Source organism: Lagopus leucura, unplaced genomic scaffold, assembly GCF_019238085.1.
Source record: "Lagopus leucura isolate 7727_CA_CO unplaced genomic scaffold, USGS_WTPT01 Super-Scaffold_100001, whole genome shotgun sequence".
Classification (NCBI taxonomy): Eukaryota; Metazoa; Chordata; class Aves; order Galliformes; family Phasianidae; genus Lagopus; species Lagopus leucura.
The window spans coordinates 379,243-404,091 of NW_024962262.1; the positions used below are offsets into that span (position 1 = coordinate 379,243).

A 24,849-nucleotide genomic window follows, 5' to 3' on the forward strand; every position below is an offset into this window, starting at 1 on the left:
GAGAAAGGGAGAAAGGGAGAAAGGGAGAAAGGGAGAAAGGGAGAAAGAAAAGTGATCAAAAATCATTCAAGTTGTGGTTCCAGCTACAATGGAAAACGAGCACCATGGCAGTGGCAGCACCTGATTACAACCTACTTGCTAAGCACGTGATTTAAAAGCAGACTTACTACCCTTACCAGATCAAAACAAATTAAGCAATTCTGCTTCTGCATACAGATGCATTTAACACAGAAAACAATGGTGCAATGATCTTCATTCAGCACAAAAACAAACAAAAAAAAACAACAAAACCCACCAGACAGACTGAACAAGTGAGACCTTTTGCAGGATTTACTATTTATTGCTGCATGCAGTAGAGGAAAATACAATGGCATTTGTGTTTTCAGGAAAAAAAATGCTGTAATACCATCTACCTAACAGCAAGAGTTTTTGCTCTTGTTGATCTACCTGAATTTAAGGAAGGAAATGAACGTGAAAAAACAATGGGACACAAAAGGGAAGTGTTATAGGGGAGAACAGGAATACAGCCTACCTATGAACTCCATCCACTTAATGATTATGAAACACTCAAATGGTTACATAAATAAATGAACTGCAGCCATTTCACAATGTACTCCTTTTTTTTGTATGTTGTAACTTATTCCAGGTATTGTCAAAGAAGCATAAGGTGGGGAAGGAGAAGAAACAGTGGCTCCACAGATCTGATGGGGAACCCACGCCATAAAACATGGCTAAGCACAAGCTTCTGTGAGAAGCAGCAGCTGTCTGCAAGGTAAAGAAACCAGAGGATGACTAAACAAGAACAGTAAGCAAAGGAAAAGTAAGAAAAGAGTTGATGAGCAAAGTGGCTGGATTAAATTCATGAAATGATATCTCAGGCTCTTCTGCCTCTTTGTCCCACTGTTGTTGAGGGACAGGTGTGAGAGGTAAGAAACTAAGTTCTTCAGAAATGGGGAAGAACAAACTGAAATTGAGACTGTCCAAATTCCTTCCTGAAGGCCCTGTGTTCCTCTTTCTAGGTCAGCAGCAGCAATAAAGCCCACTTCTTGCAGATAACATTCAGGAACAATACTTTTCTCTAGGAGTTGATTCCCAGCTCTGTGAGGTCTCCTACACTTCCAGTTCTCATCTCTCTCCAGAGTATGGGAGGAAACCTTGGCCTCCTTCATATCTCCACACGCCAAGTTGGAGACTCTGCTTAAAGAATCAGCAAATATTTCTTCCAACTCTGTGCTGCTCATTTCCTCCAATTTCTCTTCCCCTACCAGCTGAAAAGCTCCCACAGTGCCTCTGCAGAGTACTGTGCATCCAAAGCAGCAGAGGTTCAGAGTGTCCTGTAACAGAGAACACACTGGAAATGACAGGCAAAAACAACAGTCCCTCGCAACTGAATTTTCAGGCAGAAGTGGCAGAAAAACAGATAATAAAAGAAGACAGTGCACGCTCTTGGTTCAACATTGGCTATGATAAGCCAACAAGAAATAGGTGAAATGAATTTCTGTTGGCGCAGAATTTAAGGCTGAAAAACAGGAAGTTACATACGTACACAGTATCTGGCAAGCCCAGTCCTCATCAGCAGGGAGTCCAGCTCTGTCCCTGCTCCTTATTTTTCTGTAGAAGAAAAGTTTGTGTTCTTATCTCACACTGTGTGGCTGCTCCCATTCTAAACAAATGCCACCCTTATAACAAGCAGCGATGATTTGGGACAAAATATAAATAAAGGATTAATTTACTTGCAAATGAGTAATGACATTAAATAATTAGCAGTAATGGGAAGAATCAAAAATCCAAATCCAAAACTGACTTTTGCTTATGAAGCAGACAGATAGCTGGACAATGTTAAGATTTTGCTGTTTCCTACTAATAATAAATTAGACACTTCAGTTCAGACAAATAATTAAATTTAAGGAACGTACTGTGTACATCTGAATAAAATCAATGTGATTTCTACATTAATATTTCATTTCTTTATCTAGAATACCTGCACCCAAAGGCTTAAAAACTGAGTAAAAGCACGTCTTCATTTTTTTGTCCGTGGTACAGTAGAGAACATTTAACCCAGATGGGTATTTGAAAAACTCTGTTCTTATCTCTGAAAAGCCTGTTACTGACTGAAGTAGATAATATTCCCCCACTCCTATATCTTTATCCTGGCTGGACATTCTAAATTGTCACTGTCACACACACATAAAAGATTAACGCATTCAGTCCACTTTTTAATTTACTGAGGATTCACAATCAATAAAGCAGCTGCCACTGCTGAATCAATCCACTTCATGACAGCTCTGCTCCACAGCAGTTATTTCCAATTACTTTTTTTTTTTTTTTTTCCTAAAAACTTATTGTCTCTTTTTCTCTTAGGTGGCAGAGTCAATAAAGATCAAATTTCCATCTAGCTCACAGTGCATCACCCAGGATTCAAAAATAAAAATAGTTGGCGCTTTGATCTCACACAACTTTTACCTTTTTTCTTTGTACTGTTAAAGAAGTCTCTCTCTATACATACCAAACACTTGAAAGAAACACAAACAGCAAATAACACCTACTCATAGATTTAAATATCTTGTCATGATGCCTAGTGACAAGGGAGCAAGGGAGCATGTGACACAGTAAACAGCTTTCAAGAGGGGCTGAACAACAAAGCAAAGTGACATCCACATCATAAACATTGCTCCTCTGGCATAAAATATAGCTAAATGCAAAAAAAGAATGGAAAAGAATTCAGCATAAAAATGTAAGAAAAGAAAGTGTGCTCTTGACTCCTATGGGAATGAGAAGTATGTACTGCCTTTCATTGCAGAAGTACTGTACCTCAGGGAAGTGCAGGAGGGAGGTGAATGACTGTTCTATCAAATAAGTAATGATCCAAAGGCACAATGGAAATAATGCAATGGGGCTATAAGGACAATGTCAGTAAGGATTTCACTGCTACATTGTGGAACAAGCTGTAGCAGCGTTTTTCTAAGCTTCATCGCTAATGCAGTTTATATTTGATGATAAAAGACTGCCTTAGAAGAAACATACTCTAAAACTCAAAAAAGTAGACTTGAAACAAGTTACAATCTGGAATGCATTTCAAGTCTCTGATATTATTTACTCATTTTTCAGAGAGAAAAGTCACATTAACAGCTTACATAGCAGCTACCCCACATGTAAAACAGCTGAGGAATGCCTACTGCAGAGTCAGCTGTTTGCCTTTAAGTCCACACACACAGACTGAACAACACTGGGGCTCTATGTGAAGATGAGGGGCTGCTGGCCACCGTGGATCTGAAGCCATCAATATTACCCTTCAGAGTGCCTTTCATTGCAAAAACTATATTAGCATCCAAAATTTGGGAGTATTCTGAACATTTAGGAGAAGAGAGTGAATTAACTTCCCCAGACAGTCCATGTCTTGAGATATTTATCTTAGTAACCTGATGTTTATATCCTACATCATGGTCTCTAGCCCTACTCTAGAAAATGAGTACTACAATAACGATGACTACCATGAAATTCTCCACTGCTACTTACCTCAAAGTCTCCAACAATGCACCAGGCCTCATCCATCAGATTTGAGCCAAAGCATACCATCTTGCATTAAGCTTGCTTATCTATTTAGACACTACACTGATCTTACTTAGATGTTTAATAATTATTTTTCTTAAAAAATTGTATTCAATCTTCTATCCATGTAACGCATTACTATCTTGCTGTATATTCTGCGTTCAGCATCTTCAAAGTACTTAAAATTATCTTTTAAACAGGATGGAGACCAACTTTCTACATGGTCTGATAACGATAGGACAAAGGAGAACATTTCAAACTAGAATACAGAAGATTTAGATAAGATAGTAGGAGAAAATTCTTTACTCAGAGGGCAGTGAGGCCCTGGCACAGTTGCCCAGAAAGCTGTGGATGCCCCATTCCTGGAAGTGCTCGAGGCCAGGTTGGATGGAGTCCTGGGTGGTCTGATGCGGTGGGTGACAATCAGCCCATGGCAGGTGATTGGAACTGGGTGAACTTTAAAGTTCCTTCCAATTAAAGCCACTCTATGGCTATGTATTTCTTCCCCTTAATTTTAAGTACACATATCCTAGACCTTCATTACTTCAAAAAACTGAGAGTACTTCATTCATTTTCTCTCTGAGGTCCTGTCTTGCTAGTAAGTTTCCTGATAAATACAAGAAGATTGTATCCACTGAGCAGGATACCACTACTGCCCCTAGCTACTATGTATGTTCACTCCCTGGGGGTGTTTGACGTTGGGTTGGATGGCAACCTGTTCTATTGAGAAACGCACCTCAGGAGGGTTGCACTACCTATGATCTTCAATGGCCCAATCCAAACTGTTTTATGATTTTATTAACTCCACCATCAAAAATCTCTTGTTGCCGGTATTCTGCTTACAAGCCCAGGTAGTGCTCATAAAGAAGAAAACTTGCAATTTCTATGTTAATTCTGTTGGATACAGGCTATTCCACCTCTCTACAGGCCTTGTCACAGCTAGCTGGAACACATACCACTCTCCCTTTGTACATAGGGATGGATCTCTTGAGGCTCACTAACTACAAGCTATTAGAAGTTTTTCACCCACTATTGCACAGATAAGGAGAGCTGAAATACTCCATTAACTTCTTTATCCCATCACCAGTCATTGCTGAATTTTAGACACTTTGGGCACACCTATATTTCTAAGTAAAAGATAGTTAGAAACAATTCCCAGAATGGAGACCAAATGATCCACACTGTCTAACATCCACCTTGTTTAGTTAGGCCCTGATGTATGACCATGAAGCATTAAGAGAACTGTGTTACAACTAACCAGGGTGGAATTTTATAGCACAAAAAAGGGAATGTAACATTTTCCCTAGGAGACAGCACAAGTGAGAGAAAGTAGGGTGTGAAGTGCATCCGTTGACGGGGATCAAACACAGCTTCATCCACCCTGTCTTCTATGGACAGTCCTCAGATGAACTAATGCCAAAACCATATTTTGACAAGGTCTTGGAAAGACTTAGCTGATCTAGGAGTGAGCAGGGAGCAAACCAGCAATGAAATATGGTGGACAATCAATAGCTCAGATTCACGTGATAGCCTTCAAATACAGCTAAGCATGCTCCTTTATTCTTGGGCAAAAAGCCTGATCATTTGAGGATCTCAGTTTCCTTAATGTGTAACAGAAGTATAATATATTTGCCCCACTTTCTGGAAACATGCTGGAAGAACTCAGGCATATATCCAAAATGGCACAAAATAGCTGACAAGAAGGTGTCACAATCATATGAGTATGGACAGTAGCAGAAAAAACTGTTCAAATCTTATGGTTAAATCAGAATCGAACTAGCTTACTGATTTATTAACATGTAAATATGAAGCAACCAGCAAGTTACTATATTTTGAACAGTAGTACTAAAATAACAGTCAAACAACAACACTGGAGGCCTACAACATGTTAATAAGACAGACATTTCAAAATAGCCTTCATAACTAATCCCCCAAAGCTCTACACCCCCACTATGCTCACTTACATGCACACCACCTTCCCTGAGGCCACGTGGGCTCCCAGACCTTTTGCCTACGGGGCTCCCCACACTCATCAGTGACAAAATCCCCACCAAGATCACAGACAGGCACTCCAGGTGTGGGTCCCACTGTGGCACCCTGTCCTGCCACCCCACCAGCTGGAGACCAGTCCCCCAAAGTGTCCAGTGGGTTAGCTGCTCTGCCAGGCCCCAGCAGAGGCTGTATGCTGCTGGTACTTCTGGCTGTGTCGCATCTGCTGCTGTTCCTACTCAAAGGCCCTTTCCTGCTGTTAAAGCATTTCACGCTTCCCTCATACATCTTCTCAAACTGACTCCTTCCCTGTTCCAAAAGAATAAAAGGGATCAAGCCTCTTCTCTCACATAACCAGTGGTAGGACTAGAGGGAATGGCCTCAAGTTGTGCCAAGTGAGATTCAGGTTGGATATTAGGAAAAATTTCTTATCCAAAAGAGTGAGCAAATGGGCTGCCCAGCTAGGTGGCTGAGTCACCATCCCTGGATGTATTAAAGAAATGTTCAGATGTTGTACTAAGAAACATGGCTTAGGAGGGAAATACTGGTGGTAGGCAAACAGTTGGACTGGATGATCTTGGAGGTCTTTTCCAGCCTTGGTGATTCTATGATTCTGTGAAAAGCATCTTCATAAATCCATGATTACTGCTTAACCTTGCTTATTAAACTACCTATCAAATATGCTAGTTCTCACTAATTCTGAAAGTTGGTTTTTTTTGTGTGTGTTTCTTTTTTTTTTTTTAAATCTGTCAGGACATTGCCTATGGTGCTCACATGCCTCCAGATGACTACCCGTGTTACAATCCAATGCTGGATATTATGATTCCATATAAGAAACTTCCAGTACCAATAGTAAAAAAGAATAGTTATCCCCATTTCTTTCCCACCACAAGTTAAAATCATTCTTTTTGCTATCCAATCCAGCACGTGACTGTGATGTCCTTTTGTGAATCCTGAGACAAGAACTTGGTCAAGTTCACAGTCTTCAATAAACTGCTTCCCTAGCTCTTAGCTTGAATTCATCTGAGCCACAAAAAGCAAGAAGTTGTTAACCTTCATTTCATTTCTTCTACTGACTTTTTTGAAATACTTTCCATTTCTTTTAGTCATATGCCTGCCCTCACATCTTCACATCTACATTGGTACTACACAGACATACAGGGATCAGCACCCACCTACACAAGGGCAGAGCACATCCCAAATGTAAAACATTTCTCATTTTCTTTTCCTGATATTGAAAGATGTATGTTGCTTTTCCTACAGTAGAGTGCAGTGGAGTGAGAGAGAACAAGAGCACTCATACCAAAAAGCCAAAACCCTGATCCTGGTGGTTTCTAGGGGGCTCAATCTGTTTAAGATATAATGCCCATATGACACAAGAAAGCAGTTTTGTGTCTTCAACTAGATCTCCCCAGACCTGTGCTTTATGTATTATGCCATGTCCTGAAAGCAAGTACTCCTTATTTACATGTTTAATACTGTACCAAACGTCTGCCAAGGAACCACTGAACAAATCCTTTCAACACAGACAGCTGTTGTGTAATGAATGAATGCAATGTCACATCCAAGTATGATGACACAGGACTCTAATGTACATGTCTGCACACATACAGCCTTGGCACATCTGTAATATTCTTCATGCGTATGTGGGAAATGAAAGTGTTGTTTCTGCATTGAATATTGATCTAAAGAATTAAGGGCAATTGATCTAAAGAATTAAGCTGTAACATATCCTTAGAAATAGCTGATGTAGAAAGTAACAACACCATACATATTAGTAACATATTTTAGAAACAGAATTACTAAATTACCTAATAAATACTTTCTCACCAAGCTGCAAAGATTTTAAATGTTCTAAACAATGTGAGTATAGTATTCTGAACTAGGAAACATATTGGAAGGCTGCTCATTTGCCTAGCAGAAATAAAATACATTTAACAAACTTTCAAGGAGTCAGGACCTTCACACAAAGCAGAACTGTCTCACTTTGTGGGAATGTTAGGATGCCATAGACAGGCTCCAAGATACTCCCCTCTATCCTCCCTCTGAGCTTATCTCTATGCGAGGACAGATGAATGACCAGAACAATGACCCAGTGTGAAGGGGCACAAATGTTAGGGGGTAATTAAACAATTAAGAGACTATGTCTACGTTTATGTTGTAAAACTGACATCCAATGTCAAAATGTGTTCTGACCAAAATGTTAGAAGTCAATTGACACGTGTGTTTGAGAAGCAAAGATTTGTGTCTACTTGGTGTTCATATGATTAGTGAAGCGTCGCGAAAGAGTGTGAACCTGCAGTACTCAGCCAATGAGGAACCAGGGGAGAAAGAGCTCAGTGTCAGGCAATAGGGGATAAAAGATGTAACAGTTGTTTTCTCGGCGCTCCCCTGCTTGCAGGAGGCCCACCATTGCACTTGCAAATAAAATCTGCTTTGTCAGAGAAACCGTCCTCGAAAATTATTTAGATATTTCCAACATGTACCAAAACCTGAAAGATCTCAATAGACATTATCATTATCTCAGAAAAGAAAGGATTAAAGGGCTCCAAAAAATTATCAATTAGAAAATATATATGTGATTACTTATAATCCTATGGAAACACTTTGTAATGAGCCATTTCCACGTTACTAAGGTTACAAATACACGTAGCAGAACTCTTCACACCTAATCTTGCTCCCATGCAATCCCACCAGTATACTTATCATGCTGTCACTATAATCCTGAACTGCAAGTTTTCTGGAGCAGAAGAGTGTGAGGAACTGTGAACAGGGTCTCCACATAACAGAAATAATAATCAGTCTTTGGCTGTGTAAAAAAAAAAAATACTGCCAAACGTGGGAAATGCCTACAGCCATGAGGGAGTCACTTCTAGGAAAGACTTAACACTTAAATTCAGAGTAGTACTCGTATATCATACTAGTGTGGACTCAATAGGCATCATATGACAGTCCAAATCCTTACAGGTTCAGGATTTTCGCAGTATGGACAAAACATACTGCATATTCATCATCCTCTACAACTGAAAATCATCTTCCCTTACTCTCCAAAATCTTCAGGGCTGTTCATCAGACTACTCTCAACTGCAGGTCTGAGTCAAATTTCTGCCAAATTTCTCTAATTCAGCAGGATGAAATGGTGAATCTACTCACCCTGAGACAGAAAGTCAACTAGATTTTCCCATGAATCCATCTAACAACTGTCTCAGACACGACCACAACAAAGAATTGCCAGAACACAAGATATCCAAATCCTTCCTTTCCAAACTAATTATTGCATCATACCTCAACAAGAGTTGATAAGACACAGTTTTCAATACATTGCTACAGAAGTCACCATATGGCCTGTTTCTTAATCTTCTCTGTTTTCACTGTAGAACTGAAATCTACTAAAGCACAAGGATCTGGACATGAATTCACAGAAATGGCTTAAATACATACGAAGCCATAAATATAATAATACGTACGTATTACAGTACAAGTCATTCATTAGACAAAAGCAGAGAGTTGAAAAAACATAATGAAACTTATTTTCTTGTTAAATGATGTTTCCTAGGGTCACAAAGTACAATTCAAAACATAGCATGTTAATGAAAGGCTTCTTTAAAATAACTTAACAACAAAAATTTGCTTTATAAATTCACACAATTGCTGTGTTTTCTTCCACAAAAGAGATGGGAAGAAGATTCAAGGAGATGTTATTGTGACCTCCCAGTTCTTAAAGGAGGCCTACAAGAAAGATCACAGATTATTTTTCCAGGGTGTGTAGCAATACGACAAGGGGTAATGGCTTTAAACTAGAAGACAGTAGACTTAGAATAAGTTTAAGGAAGAAACTCTTTCTCGGAGGGCAGTGAGGCACTGGCATAGCTGCCCAGTGAGCTGTGGGTGCCCCTTCCCTGGAGGTGCTCAAGGCCAGGTTGGATGGAGCTCTGGTCAGCCTTGATCCAGTGCTCGATTTAGTGGGTGGCAACTCTGCTCATGGCAGGGGGTTGGAACTAGGTCATATTTGAGGCCCCTTGCAACCCCAAGCCATTCTGTGATTCTACTATAAAAGCACCACACATTTGAAATTTGATTTTATTTGAAAATCACATGATTTTAAAGTAGGCAAAATAAATAGAAGAAAAGCACATTTCAGATAGATGGCATTACAGCACTGCTAATTTTCACCACAAGTAACATTTTATTTATTTTTCCTTACACTCTCCACCTGCTCAGCAATCGTGTTCACATACTGCAGCTGAAAGTTACATACAAGGGCTCTACCAGGGCATCAGCATCCGGCCATGCATCTGTTATAATAGCTTACATGCACTTGCACTGCAGAGAGATGCAGGCTGTAAAGGAGGAGGAGCAATAGCACCACAAGGCAAAGGAACTGTGAAACATTCAGTTGTCCCTGCCTTCACCTGTGTCATCAACCTTGCTTCACTCCTACCACTGCAGTCCCAGCAAACAGACAGTGCTTTCCCTGCATCCCCTCTGCACTGCCCACTTTCTGCCTATCTAAGAGCACAGCTCTCCCTGCTTTGATTCAGAATCTTTCTGTCAAGTACGTTATCATCAAGTCTGATAGCTTTGGCTGCAGCACACCTTTAAATGTCCTAAATTGTAGTTCCTCAGTGAAACTTTTCAGAGTCAATTCCACCAAAATAGAAGATCTGTGGAGAAACTGTTCCCAAAATACTACACATAGCTGAAGAGATGCTAAACACAGCTATGCAAGATGCTCAGCTTTGTAAAGATAGCATAAGGGCAGACAGATTAGACACCATTTGCTACGCTTTCTGATGTTATCAATGTCCAAGAGAGACAAATACACCACAGCAGGAGCTTAACACGTTAACTTTGTTTCCTTGGTTATGTACTACTTGTGACTGATATTACTACTTGCTGTTTCTACATGAAACTTGGCAGAGTCATTAAATAGGCTCCTGCAGCAATAGAGATGACATCACTGGCTAATTAAATTAGTTTTCTTTATTGAGTTCCAGAGCTGAAGTACTGCTGAACGTAACAGCTAAAGATAATGACTTTTTAATGCCCTAGAGTTCTGTATGTTCATTGTTAATTTGTGGCAGACACCAGGATTCCATTTCCAAGCACTGACCTTCTTAAAATAACATGAGGTATAGGAATGACTTCCACTGATAAGTCTCTTGAAGAAACTAAAAACCTTATACAAAAACATGGTTTAACTCAGCAGATAGCTGAACATCATACAGCCTTTCACTCATCTCCCCATCCCCAGTGGGAAGGAGAAAAGAACTGGGGAAAAAAACAGAAGGTAGAACTTGTAGGTTGAGATAAAGCTATTTACTAAGACAGAAAAGGATGAGAATACATGTGCATATAGTTACAAAACAAGTGAGGTACAAAAGCAACTGCTCACCACCTGCTGACCAATGCTCAGGCAGATCCCAAGCAGCAGCAGCCCCCAGTTAACTCCCCTCAGTTTTATGGTTTTTCCCTCCCGTGACCCCATATGGAATGGAACATCCCTTTGGCCACGTTAGGTCAGCTGCCCTGGTTTTATCTCCTTCCACTCCTTGTGCCCCCATGCCTGCTTGCTGGAAGGATGGTACAAGAAGCTGAAACACTTCTGGCTCAGCAAAAACATCACTATGCTATCAAAACTGTTTTTCTCCTAAAGCCAAAAAGGCAGATCCCACCATACTATGAAGAAAACCAGCTCTGTCCCAGCTGAAATCAGGATATAAATAAAAGTAATTCTAGACAAAACAGCAATAAAAGGGCTTCTAAAGGCAAATATAGCAAAACAGGATTCCAAGAATGACAACCTAAAACTTGACTCAAAAATAATTTCAGCTGCAAAAATACTAATTGGAACGCAAATTTAAATAGTGTATTACTTCTATTAAAATGATTACATTTTTTTCCGCAGGAATTAATAGTAATTTCATATTTAAATAGCTGGTCTATCCCACCACTGCAGATTAGTTCATGTGTTATAGCACTGGGTACATGGGAGGAGTGAAGCGAAGCAAGAGCAAAAAATAGATTTTAGTTTGTAAAGCATATCAGGAGCTGCAATCAAATCCTTTTTTTTCCCCAAGATTTTTAGCTAACTTCATACTTTGTAGGATATGTAAATCAATGAGAAGTCTGAAAAAAAATCTGTGGAACTGCAAGACAGTTTTTAGCAGCACCATTTGAATCAATTGAAAAATTCAATCTAACTGTGCATCACTGTAAAGCCAGTCATGTGTCTGAGAGCTGGGAATGAAACGATGCTGCCTCCATTCAAAATAAGCACACCACAGAGAAGGAAGTAGCTTAGAGATAACAGGTGTTAAAATACCAGTTGATGAAATAATTACACAGAAGTCTTCCTTCATTATTTAACAACTAGGACTGCAGACAGAAAGTCACAAGCCCTGTTGCATACTTCAAACATTCCTGAATGTTTCAATTACAATAGGATTTTGTTATGTGAAAGTTCAGTGGAACTACAGAACATTTCTCATAGCATAACTATGCTTTTTTCCATGCAATATTGAGTGGATTTCATTTTCAAATTATTTCATTCTAACTGCAGTTTCTTTTGTTTCTCCGTTTTTCACGTTCATGTTGGCTACAATGCTGATGCAGCTACTAAGAGGAGAGCAGGACAGGAACATTCTTCCCACATTCCCATCTCAACAGCAATGACTCAAAGAAAATGTAGCATGCTGGAAAGAGCAACTACATGGGTGAGAAGAAAGCAAAGTGGTAGGAACCAGGAGGAGTTGCAGGTCTGCCTTCCTCTCTCAGCAACCAAAATAATGGACCACATGAAAGAAACCAGAGCTGCTCCTCCTGCAGCCTGACACAGGATTTTAATTAATTTATGAGTAGGTCTTGCATGCTGAGGAACAGCTCTACAGAAATGCAAGATTCTCTTATAGCTTAGTTTCAATTTTGTTCCTCTGATGAAGCCAAGGGGAAGGGTCATCTGCACACTGTCATCTTGTTTCACTGCAAATGACTGTCATACAGCCTCTAGAGAAATAATGAGAAAATCACTGTCTTGGAGTAATTGCGTCTGAGTGCTCTTCTTGTACCACCTCAGTGCAATCCAAGTTTAGCAGATTCCTAAATACTCAAGAAACAAATGCTTGTCTGCATTAGCTGCACACGGGGTGTCTTGCTGTTGTTACCTCAGCCAAAATAGGAATAAGCCTTATAAACCACCAATGTCACAGGAGAGTGGGGCTAAGCACAGCCTTTTTCTGAAAAAAGTACATGAAAATTGAGCTTTCAAGAGCCTTACTTAAAGTAACTGAGCAGATGGAAACATCAGCAGGATGTGTTGATATCTGTGAGCAGAAACCTAATGAAAAGGGTGAGGTGACATCCAGAACAGAAAAGAGTAGTACAGAACAGATTCAGAGTAGTATATTTACTGAATATTCACATATCCCTGAAAATACAGCAAGACCATTACAGAAAATCCCAAGAAGGGCTGCAGACTCTCCCCTTGCTTTTGATGCTTCTTATATCCAATTCAAGTTCAAATAACGGCACACTGTGGTACGGCACAGACAGGAAGAGAAATGCAGGATGTAAATATATCCTGCATGTATTTTATAATATAAACACAGGCAGCAGCAATACATCCATGAAGACTGATGTATTTACTTTAAGTGGTAAAAACAACTGACCTTAATATATAATTACAAAAACTGGCCTCGTGCAAGAAATGAAATGGCTGCTAACTGCCAGTGGCTGACTATAATCTACATTTTCTAAAGGGTTCTGATAAAATCTCTCAAGCAGCTTATTAGCTGATAAAGCACGAAGTGTTTGTTAACCAAGACAGATTATATACAGATTAACAAATCAGAAGGCAAAAGGGCAGAAATAAAAAGTCAATTTCCCTGCCTGAGAGAAGAGTAATAGCAGGGTACCTCCTTCTATCAGTTCTATGACTACCAGTGCTTAAAAACCATTTCAAAAAGTCTAGTGGAGTATTTCTTTGTAATGTTGCTCTGCTGTCAAGACTTAAAGAGAACCACAACTTTTCTTTATAGATCAAAGGCCTTAATATCTGCAGGCTACAGCATGATGAAGGCACGTTCAGATGAAGACAAGTCAAGGATGATCCACATTCTCAACCTCACTGTTTAACCCTGAGCCACAAGTCCAACTCAAAACCCTGAGGTTTCCCTTTCATAGAAGTTAGGCTGGGGGCCTCACCAGGGCATCAGAGCAGTTCTGTGTCTTTATACCAGCTCTCTGCCAGGGAGAGGCACAGGGAACAGAAGCAGAGTAAGGCAGTTTCTGCTTTTCTTCCTTGACTAAGGGAAAAGAGACAAGCCTGGGACTTTTACGCTGGGGATAGGAATTAGGAAAACAGAACAGGATACCAAAGTTAAAGCATGGTGCCAATGTAACAAACACATCTTTGGATAAGATTATGATGGCATTTCACCTTCTGGCATGGGGACAGAGGGTGTCCCTCAGTAGTTTCTGACAGAACGAGGCAGAGCTGACAGGAAAGAAGACTGTGATGTATCACATTTACTGGGGGCAAGATCTGCTGTCAGGAAGGGAGAATTTCTGTCTGGGTTGCATACTCTCATAGTAACACAAAGCTCATCATAGAAACGTTACCTCCGTATTTCCAAAAATCTAATGGATCAATGCTTACATGACAGTATGTTAAATGGCAAATTAGGAAAAGTGGGAAAAAAATATCTCAATGTTGATCAAACACTTTCTTCAAGTGTGCTAAAGGAAATTTGACACAGGCTTTCACTAGGATTTTTCCAGCTGCAAAATTGGCCAGGCTCCTAAGATGAAATATTGTAAAATTATGTACCTTTAGAGACACCAAATGGAGACACTGAAAACAACACCTACCTCAAATCAACTCAGAAAATTTTTAACAGAAAAGACTATCTCCTAGCTTTGCAGCACTCTGTCCAATTTCCTGGACCAAAGACACATGCTTTACTGTTAAAACTTAATAAAAATCACTCTGAACTGATTTTACACCATTGCCTTTCATTTCGACTATGGCAATGTCTGAATTCAAGAAAACTGTATTCAGTCCCATAACATAAAAATTGGTATCATTAAAACTTTTAATGTATCAGCTCATATAAGGAAAGGGTGAATGCGATGGTGCAGGAAATGTAATTAGAAGCCCACAGGACCTTCTGGAGTTTCCCATGAATGTCAAAGAAATAGGTTAAAAAAAAAAAAATAAAAAAAAAAAGAAGTGATTAGCCTGTCCTGACATTGTCACCTTCCCTGGAATACAAGAGGACAAGATGCGTCACATCTCACTGCTTCGTCTTCAGACTGTTTAGAAGTTTTTATAAGTTAGAAAGAATTCCAAAGGGAGACTTTTTCCTTCAAATCAAGTTGAACCCACCTTGTAAACTCCTTAAAACAACATATTGCACCAACCAGAATAAAATTGAGCCACTTGATAGAGAAAGTTGTTACAAATGAAGGAGATGGGAAACAACCTCACACCTACATTTCTGCCTCCTTTCACATAACAACTTTGCTGTAGGTTATCTGATGAAAAAAAAAAAAAAAAAGCAGAGTTGAGAACAATTGCGCCTTATTCAAGATTATTCGTATTTTAAGAAGTATATATTCTACACAGGAATACCTACTCCTTCTTCAACACAAATTAATTTTGCAGAAACAAATTATGCTTACAATAATCTCTCTAACAAGATAGTATTAAGTGCTTTCTTACTGGAGAAAGCCATACTCCCCAGGAAAAGACTAAAAGACTGAATTTCTACAGTGTTTTACACAAGGAGGTATCACTGATGATGGCAGCAACAACAGAGGGTAGTAGAAGACACTACCAGTGCTGTAACCCAGGCTTGATTCTGTGCCTGGTGTTTAATGCCTCCATTAATTATCCGGACAATGGAAAAAAAGTTACCCCCTGCAAGTTTAAGGATAATACAGAACTGACCAATATATCAGGGCTGCTATTGAGAAGGACCTGGATAGGCTGGATAACTGGGTAGACAGGAACCCCAAAGTTCAACAAATGTCCTGCATGTTGTTAGAAACAACCCCAGATATCATTACATGCTGGAGGCTGATCAGCTAGAAAGCAACTTCACCAAAAACAACACTTGGGTCTTGGAGGACAACAACTTCACTGTGAATTAGCAATCCACTCTTGTGGCAGAAAGGGCCAACTGTCTCCTGGGTTGCATAACTACCAGCAGCTCATGAGAAGTGAACCTTTAACTAAACACTGGTGAAGATGCATCTGGAGTATTGTGGAGTACTAGGAATGGATTAGGCTCCCCTCTACTAAACAGATATGAATTACTGGAGCTAGTGCAGTGCAGGGCCATGAAGATGATTGAGAAGATGATTTCATATGAGGAAAAGCTGGAAGAACTAGGATTGTTCAGCTTGGAGAAGTCTTGGGGGGGGGAACATCCATGCACATAAATACCTGATGGGAGGGTATGAAGAGGGGTCCAGACTTTTCACTGATAGAAAATGAGAGAATGGGCACAATTTAAAACCTATGAAATTCCATCTGAGCACATGTAAGTTGTTTTACTGGGATGGAGGTCAAACACTGGAACAGATTGCCCAGCAGAAGGTATGCAAAACACAATTGGATACACTTTTTGACATCTTGCTTTGTTGACCTGTTTGAGAAAGGCTTTGGTCACCCTCAAGAGGTCCCTTCACAAGACATATGACTATCATGCTTTTTTCCCCCCATGATGTTGTAGCCCAATTTATTTAGCTAAAGAAAAAAAAAGATTAAGTCACACCAGAGAGAACAGAGAGAATAGGCAAGCACAAGAATTTGCTGCCATATGGGCCTAATTATTTATTATCAGAGTGTAAAAATTTTGTCATATGCAATAGGAATAAAGGTGGGCCTATAAGTAAATTCCTAAAACAAAACTAAAGCATGTATTATTGCATCTGCTAACTACATTTTAAAAACCAGATGAGAAGTAGTTTAGTGCACAAAAATACATTAAAGAAATGGAAAATGTTATAAGAGTACCAGAAAGCAAATGCATCAAATAACGAGGCATTTTATGTGCCACTGGCTTGCTTTACCTCACTGTATGTGCTTTGATTGCTTGAATCTGAATAGAGCATTTATAGCCCATCAGGAAAAGGGGCTGAAACGTGGGAACTATCAAACAGGCTGTGTCCAATGCCAATGTCTGAAATGTCTATAAATGGTCAAAGTCAAGCTGTTGCCCTGACTGAAATACATACATTCCATTTATTTTTATTTTTTAACAGCACCATAATCCTTCAGGCAGTCCTGGTCCTAGAAAAGCTCGCTTTTCTCAGGTGATTAAAATCACTGTGCTTTTGGCTGTGTGTTTAAGACTACCACAAAGGTGTGCTGTAGTATAACCATGGTGTCTCACCAATGAAGTAACAGAGCATCCAAGCCATTTTTTTAATTGAAATGGAAAAGGTAAGAAAGTGAGGGGCTGCAGGCCGAGTCAGAAAAGGATGAGAAATAACTGCAACATCAATGTAGTTTTAATAAAGAAAACTGAAGAAACATTTTTAATTACAAAATCAACATAGGAAGGTGCAAGGAGGGACCATCTGCTGTTGCTGCACTGCTCTGAATATTCAGTATGTATTAAAAAAAATAAGATTAGGATTGATAAAACACACAGAAGCTCAATTACAGCTTTTTCCCTAGAGAAATAGCATGAAAGGAATGGATGTTCTTATGTGCTGCCTAGCACAAAGGTACTGACAATGTTAAAGATAATACTGCAGTTGAACAGATCAGAAACAAGGCTGAGCACAGAGGCAGCATGGGAAAGGCATGTCTAAATTGGCAGATGACAAAACACAAGAAGTGAGAACTCTACTGACGTTGTTTATAAAATCATCACAACTAATTCCAGGTATTCCTACTGTAACTTTTGAAGTTTTGGATGTTACTGTGGCTTAGATGAACAAATACATTAATGATATGAATGACAGGACTGGCATCACTGACATCCTCCTTTCAGTCAACCAACACAGAGGTGCCACTGCCCCACATTCCTGGGAAGGCTGTTCTTCCTTAGACTCATCCCTAGTCCTACAAGCTCCACGTCCACTAGAAAACTCACAATAAGAAAAGAGGAAGTCAACATCAGAGCCCAGATTAGAGACTCAGTGCTCAAAACAGTCAGCCATGACTGTCTCTCTGCCTAAAGAGTAGGGCAAATCAAGAACAATAATCAAAGTTGTTGTTTTTCAACATGAGAATACTGTCTGTGTATACAGACACAACCTTGCACACACACAAACTCACAAGCCTACATCCTTTCCACAACACTGACAGAATGAAGCAGCAGATTAGATTATCCTCACACAGGGTTGGCAGCTTTACAACAAAAAAAATGTAAAATGGGATGGGGACAAGTGTGGCAGATTAATTTAAAGAGTATAAGTAAGAACACTAATTAAAAGAGATGATACACGGTCTGTTCTCAATCCTGTTCTTAATACATTCCACGGATTTGTGGTATTTCACTGTTCTTCCATTTCCCTTCCTACTCCTTACCTGCATATATTGAAAGCTCACAGGATCAGAGTCTACCTCTGCCTGCACTGTGACTGGCTCAGCAGGATTCAAGCTCTTAGTGGCTCCTCTACAAGTAACACATCTACCTTAGCTCACTGGAACTGTATGTAAAACACTGCAACCTAGAGGGAGCAGGGGATGAGAAGAAAAAAAATGGAAGTAGAAACAAACAGAGGTCATATTAACTCCCCTGTTAATTGCAGGGTAGTTGGACTAGATGGCCTTCAGAGGTCCTTTCCAACTCTAAGGATCCTATGATTCTCTACTTCCCAAGATTAATACAGAATGAAGGAAGGTCAATGGAGAAATGGATGCTAAAATTTTAAAACAGGGTATGAGTTACTGCTGGTATGTCATCGTGGTTGTTTATTTAATTAGCACATCACAGTACCTTGCATGCCTGAGATCGAATTCAGATGAGCGTGAACAGACATCATGGAAAACTAAAGATGTATTAAACAATAGAAAAATGATATTTCCCAATAAAACAAAGTATATACAAACATTATGTTTACCTCAGATCCTAAACTGAGAGAGATTATTTCATCCTCAAACGCAGAATGTGTATCAATATGAGGAGGAATTCCTGCACACACAAAAAACATCATTATATTAACAGAAAGGTACCTGTATGGATGCCCTTACACAACAGGATATACGGCTGAACAACAAAACTTATCATAAAGGTGGGACTTGCCTTCCAAAGCAATTCAGGACAGGATCAGTTCATCTGATTTACACGCCCAGATTAGATGTACAGTTAACTGAAGTCTCTCCTCTAATCAGTGGAAATATCTTAAAGACAGTTCAGAGCACCCAAAAGCCTCGCTCAACCTCTAAAGACTCCTAATATTTTCCTTGCTGCAGCAAGCACCTGAAATCATCATGTTCTCTTCTCAGCTTTAAACTAATTGTTATAATATACTGGGTGTCTTTGGGCCTTAGATCGCCTACTGTATTTCTCCCACAGACTCTTCCCCTAGAAGGAATCAGCCCAAATTCTCCTTGTATCACTAGGTGAATGACTGTGCAAAAGTTTCAGCTTCAGAATTAGGACCTACTTCGAAAAACAGATACTATCAGTCAAACCCTGTCCCTCTGCTTCACAGTTCCCAGGAGAAATCTACACACCATTGCTAGGGTTACCTCAATAGATGTACTACCCAGGGATTAGAATGTAGAGCAATCGTGCACATTTGAGAATTTACAGACAGCAATCTCTTCCTTTTTCAAACAAAGAAACTGGCATTCCTTGGAGCCTGAGCCATGTTTTAACACAAAAGTGCTGAAAAAGCATTGTGCAAGCCTCAACAAGATCTCACCACAAGGTGGGGAACTGCAGCCAGCAGAGGAGCAAAGCCTGCAGACAGAACTGCAACTGCACCTTCTTTCATCAGACAGATAACAAGTGATTCCTACTTGGTTTAAGAAAACACAGTTTGACTCACTCATTAAAAACTCTACTGACATTCACTTTGGACACAACCAAATATCTTGATTGAAAACATTCTTTCCTAACAGAGCCAGTCAGCTTTATAAAACATCCTTCCTTATGAGTATGCCACATTTTACTTTCAGATACAAGTATGGTGAATGCCATTATTCTCAGTAAAAGCAATACAAGTGTTTTATGAGGCCAACTTCTACACTGATAAAAATAAACAACAACACATCCCTGCTTTTCAAGTCTGACCAGTATCTTTTGGTGTTGGCTTGTAACTTTGCTTCAGTGTGAAGCACTGCAGCTGTGTCTTCAGATGCACACTGACATCAGCACAATTCACTGTGCAACAAGAGAACCTGACTGTTCATTTCAGCATCACCTCAACACAACAAAGACCACTTTGCCCTACCTGCTGTCTGCACACCACATATGCAGCACATTGCAAGACTGTCACCTAAGCATTCAAAAATGGACGGTAACATAACAACAAATATAAATCTCCAACTTTGAATGCTATCAGGGTTCTGAAGAAAGTGGCCTCAAAGGAATTCATTTTGGGTGTCTTACATGTGGCCCCTCCAGCTTTGCTCAAAGTTATCAGTCACTTTTTAAAATCTCCATTTGAACGCTCAGTGATGTGGCTCGTAACACAGATACTGAAGGTACCTGGCTGCACTCTATGTTCACTTGTACCCTAGCAATTTGCACTTAAGAAAGAGTATTTTCTTTTCTTTTATTTTTATTTTAAAACACTGTCTCTATTCTTGATAGAAATCAATTCACCTACTCTCAAGTCCTAACCAGATGTACACAACTGTATCAATTTAACAGATTGTAAATAAATGGCATCAGATTTTCAGGCCCCTGTTTGGCGGACACCAAATTAGCTGTCAGACATTGAATCTGAAAGAAAAGTTGCTGTCCCTTTTTTCTAAGTACAAATTAGATAGCCATTCTAGAAAGGAAGCTAGATAGCCAGCCTTGATGATTGACCTTAGGAAAAAGCACAGCATACGATTTATTCCCCAGAGGCATGATTAGAAGCAAATTTATCTTCACAGTGCAAAAGACTACAGAAAGGGTAATTTCTTATTTGTAAGATAAGAGAATTCTTCTTGCAGCATATTAAAGAGCCTCTATATCACACATACTAACATTATACCACACATACAAACAGCAGGAGATGTTTTCTGGAGGCTGTATGCACAGTACAGGATGCAAGGAGAGGCTCTGGAAGCAAATGAAAAACTAAACTTGAGTGTAAAACCAAACACCATTATTTATTCCTGTAATCTTTCATACTGAGTTCCCATATTATAAACTTGCTCTTTGGAACACCATCAACATCTGTATCAATGATACCAAAATTCATATTTCTAAATAGGGTTCAGAAACCAGTGTGAAAACATTACCTTCGATTAAACATATTTCTGGTCACATAGGAAATGCATTAAGCAACTGCCTAGATACTGTCCCAACAGAAGCTATTCTCTTCTTTATTTCAGTTAAGCTAAAGAGCTCAACACTTTTTAAAAGATAACTTTACCTTGTCCAGGTTCATACTGATTTACAGTCAGCTGATCAGGCTTATGTTTGATATATCCTTGCTTCAAGCATTTCTCTAAGAACGGGATACAAATTTCAGGAAGACCTGTTTACAGAAACAAAGCTTTAAGCAAGACAACTTTTTACATTTTTATCCTTTCCATTTACAAAGGTATGCTGCATTATTGCTGCCTTTAAATTACAGAATATCAAATCAAAGGCAAAACTTCCACCATCCCCTATAAAAATGAAGTTGCAAGATGAGAAGCAAAATTATTATGCAGAAGATCAGAAGATGTGCAGAAAGCTCACTAAAAGATTCATCCCCTAAAAACCTGCCAATGAATTAGATTAAATATCAACAAATAAATCTCCCCTAGTCAAGCTGGTTTTGAAAAGAGGAATGAATCTTTAGTTTACTGTTTCAACCAAAGACTTCATTTATATCCTGTGGAGTACACCCACAGGCATGGTAACAGCAGCCCTTTCACAAATCTATTTATCTTTATTTTTGTTCTCCCCCAATAAATTGTTTCCATTTATGTTCCTCCCTCACTAATTCTATGACCAGAAAAAGTTCAAGTCGCAATGCTTTTATGACAATATATAGTTGCACTGCTAGAACCACAATGTAACCAGAATCCAGCTGCTGAAAGCTACATCTACCACAGCACCCATGCATAACCTTAAAAAGCTTCACGTTCTGTAAGAGTTTAGCCCTGTATTTTACTATTTTAAAGCATAAGACCATAAGCACTTTGTTAATACTGCTCTTAACTTGAAATAAGAATTATTCAAACCTTGTCAAAATAGCTTTCTATCCAAAGAAAAATCTTGGTGTGTTTCCAGCAAGCTTCAAGCGCAAGATAAATACATATTGCAATTTATAGCATAACCCCAAAGCAATATTCAATTTAAACACTAACATTTATCTTATGTAACAAAAGCTTTTAAAAAAAGACTTTTACAATCCTGAACACCTTATTTGTTTTGACCTCAGCTAAGGACAGCAACTCCTGGCTGCAAGTGACTGGAGAACAAGCTTCAAGCACTTGCATCAATCTGGAATGAATCCCACTCAAAAGCACTCTTCAGAGTATGCTTAAGATACACTAATGGTTTTCCTTCTATTAGCATCTCAACTCTCTTTTAATTAGAATCTCACACCCATAACTGACTGAGGCTTACAGGCTTTACATAATGGTTCAAATGTCAGTGCAAAGTATTATTTAATGGGGAAGTTCTCACCTCCAGGTAAAGGCTTGTCTTTATCAACACCGTTGTTATCATAGCAAAACTCATATCCAAAGTGTTTTACTCTTCTATGCTTTAAAGTCTTCTGGGCTGTGAGAGGATACAAATTCAAAGTAAGATCAGATGACATAAATAGTTCAGGCAAATTGCTGCATACCCTCATCTCATCTGATCTCTGTTAAGCATTCCTTCATTAACAGCTAAAACAACATACGTGACCCTTTTCTACATGGCACACACTTGTGCTTTATTACTTTCTGAAAACTCACCAGGACATTGCATTTGCTGCTGTTTAAAGTCAAACAGACTGTGCTTTTACATAAGCAAAAAGTACACATTTACTGACCCATACCTAATGCATCTTTAACCTTGGCTTAACTTCCAGACAAGCACTCGATTGATAACCTAAGGACAGAGAAAGATCCCTTTGAGCAGTCACCATGTCAACAAAGGTCAACATAACAGCACCAATGGTTTCAAGAAACAAAACTCACACAGAAACCTTGAATTGGATTCCAAGTCCAACTTACTAAGAGATCTTAACCCCCCAGAACTCAAACGAAAGAACAAAAGCACACAAAAAGTGTGTTTTGCTGACATTTTGATTTAAAAGAAGAAATGGCTTTTAAGTAGGACATAAGCTGTCTATTAAAAAAAATCTACTTGTTTCTGGATGTGGCAATCTTATTCAAATAAATGTCTCAGCACATTGATTCAAATCACTTGCCCCCACAGATTTATCACATGCAATATAAGACCCATTTCTAAAGTATAAAGAAAAAATACAGGAGGTTTTCAAACAACACATTTACAAATGTGCATAATTCCTCTAACCAGAAACTGCATAAAATAACAGGATAAACATAAGGAAGGTCAAAATTTCTTTGATTTTGCCCACCATTTTGAGTATTTTCATCTCCTCTCCAGTCAATACTTTCCAGCATCTTCCTTTCTTCCTCTGGAGAAATAATATTTTCAATGACTTTGAGGTCTGGAGGCAAGCTTGTAGGAACAGAATTCTCCCAGCAAACTGCAGCACATGGAAAAAGAGCAGATTGTCTTAATGAAGCCACATAATCCCTATGGGAATATTCACTATACATGGGTATACATTATGGCTACAGGAACATTTAATTTAATCATTAAATGGAGCCTTCACTAAGGACTAACTTGGTGAATCCCTTTCTAACACAACAAAAAATGTTAAGGCCCAAATTTTGCTTCACAGAAAGCACTTTCTAAATTTTACTGTTTAAATTTCATAAGACTCCACACTACTCAAACACAAAGCCACCTGTGATCCTCCTGTTAAAATAACTGCAACATTATTATTATATAATTTCCCTATCATTTCAGGACTCCAGAACTTCAGTGATTTATCCCTGCTTCCAAAAGTCACAGAAAAATACAATTTCTTTTTTTTAAAGTACATATTTGCCATCCAGGAAAGCACTCTGTAACCAAACATGGGGGACCATAATCCAATATCTAGAAGAACAGAAATGCTAGCAGTGCAGGAGCCTTCAGCTTGCTGTCCTAGTTGGTTGGGCATTTTTAAAGCTATTCATTGGATACTGCTGTATTCAGTGTACAAACCATCACAAGGAAGTCTTACGCTAAACACTATAAAACATTATAGAAGGAAGCACAGTTTTTGTCCTAGCTTACAGTCAGCCAAGTTTGAGGAAAAAAAGAAACAAGCAGAAATATTATTTTATTTTCCATACTGGCACTGAGATCACAAGACTGTCATCAAACAAACAGCCCAATGAAGTCCAACCCAACCCAATGAATCCCAAAGTCACCCGGGTCGCAGCTTAGCTCCTCAAATCAGACAACCTTCACGTGCAGCAATGAATGGTCTTGAAACTACTTCAGTGGCTGCCTATCTTACCATGCAACACAAGGACAAAAGGTAATTTACTGTGCTGAATCTTAAAGTCTGGCTTTCATTCTCTGCTTCCTTAGACTAGCGTGCATTTAGCTACATTTACAATCTAAGAAGAAAAAAAGCAAAGAGAAGTGCTATGGAAGAATTTTACAGATAAGTACCTTTTTCCACAAAATTACAATACAAAACAATGTTTTGGTCAGAGTCTTCCAGTGTTACTTCTTTTCCATTCAGGGCATCAAAGGCTTTCTTGGCATCTTCTGTTGACTCATATTTCACAAATGAATATGGTTTATTCGGTGGCATTAGAAGCGCTTCCACCATTCCATAGTTTTCTACTATCCTGTGCAGTTGATGTCTACTCATCCCATTACCCAGGCCAGCATTGGCAATAACCAGGCTCTAATTGAAGAGAAATAATAAATAAATAAAAATTACCATTACTGATTATTATTGATTGATCCAAAACAAGCACTACTAAGAGTGTAGTTCATATTATAATGAAAAAAAATTATTACTTGTATATTCTACATCTTCATAGCCTGATACATGAGGCTAATGCAACATCTATCTAGTACAAATTCTGGGAGAAGTGCTTGCAAAATCTGTTAC

At 39.0% G+C, this 24,849-nt stretch overlaps 1 protein-coding gene across 6 annotated transcripts in view; it reads right to left on the reverse strand.

Moving 5' to 3' along the window:
- ALKBH8 (alkB homolog 8, tRNA methyltransferase) overlaps positions 1–24,849 on the reverse strand; it is a 47,695-nt gene that overhangs the window by 16,444 nt on the left and 6,402 nt on the right. For all 6 annotated transcript variants that reach the window (XM_042868224.1, XM_042868225.1, XM_042868228.1 and 3 more), the window contains 5 exons: positions 24,399–24,639; positions 23,245–23,376; positions 22,341–22,436; positions 21,094–21,198; positions 18,619–18,689 (listed from right to left, as the gene is read on the reverse strand). In XM_042868224.1, the coding sequence (XP_042724158.1) occupies positions 18,619–18,689; positions 21,094–21,198; positions 22,341–22,436; positions 23,245–23,376; positions 24,399–24,639 (645 nt within the window). The remainder of the gene's footprint in view (positions 1–18,618; positions 18,690–21,093; positions 21,199–22,340; positions 22,437–23,244; positions 23,377–24,398; positions 24,640–24,849) is intronic.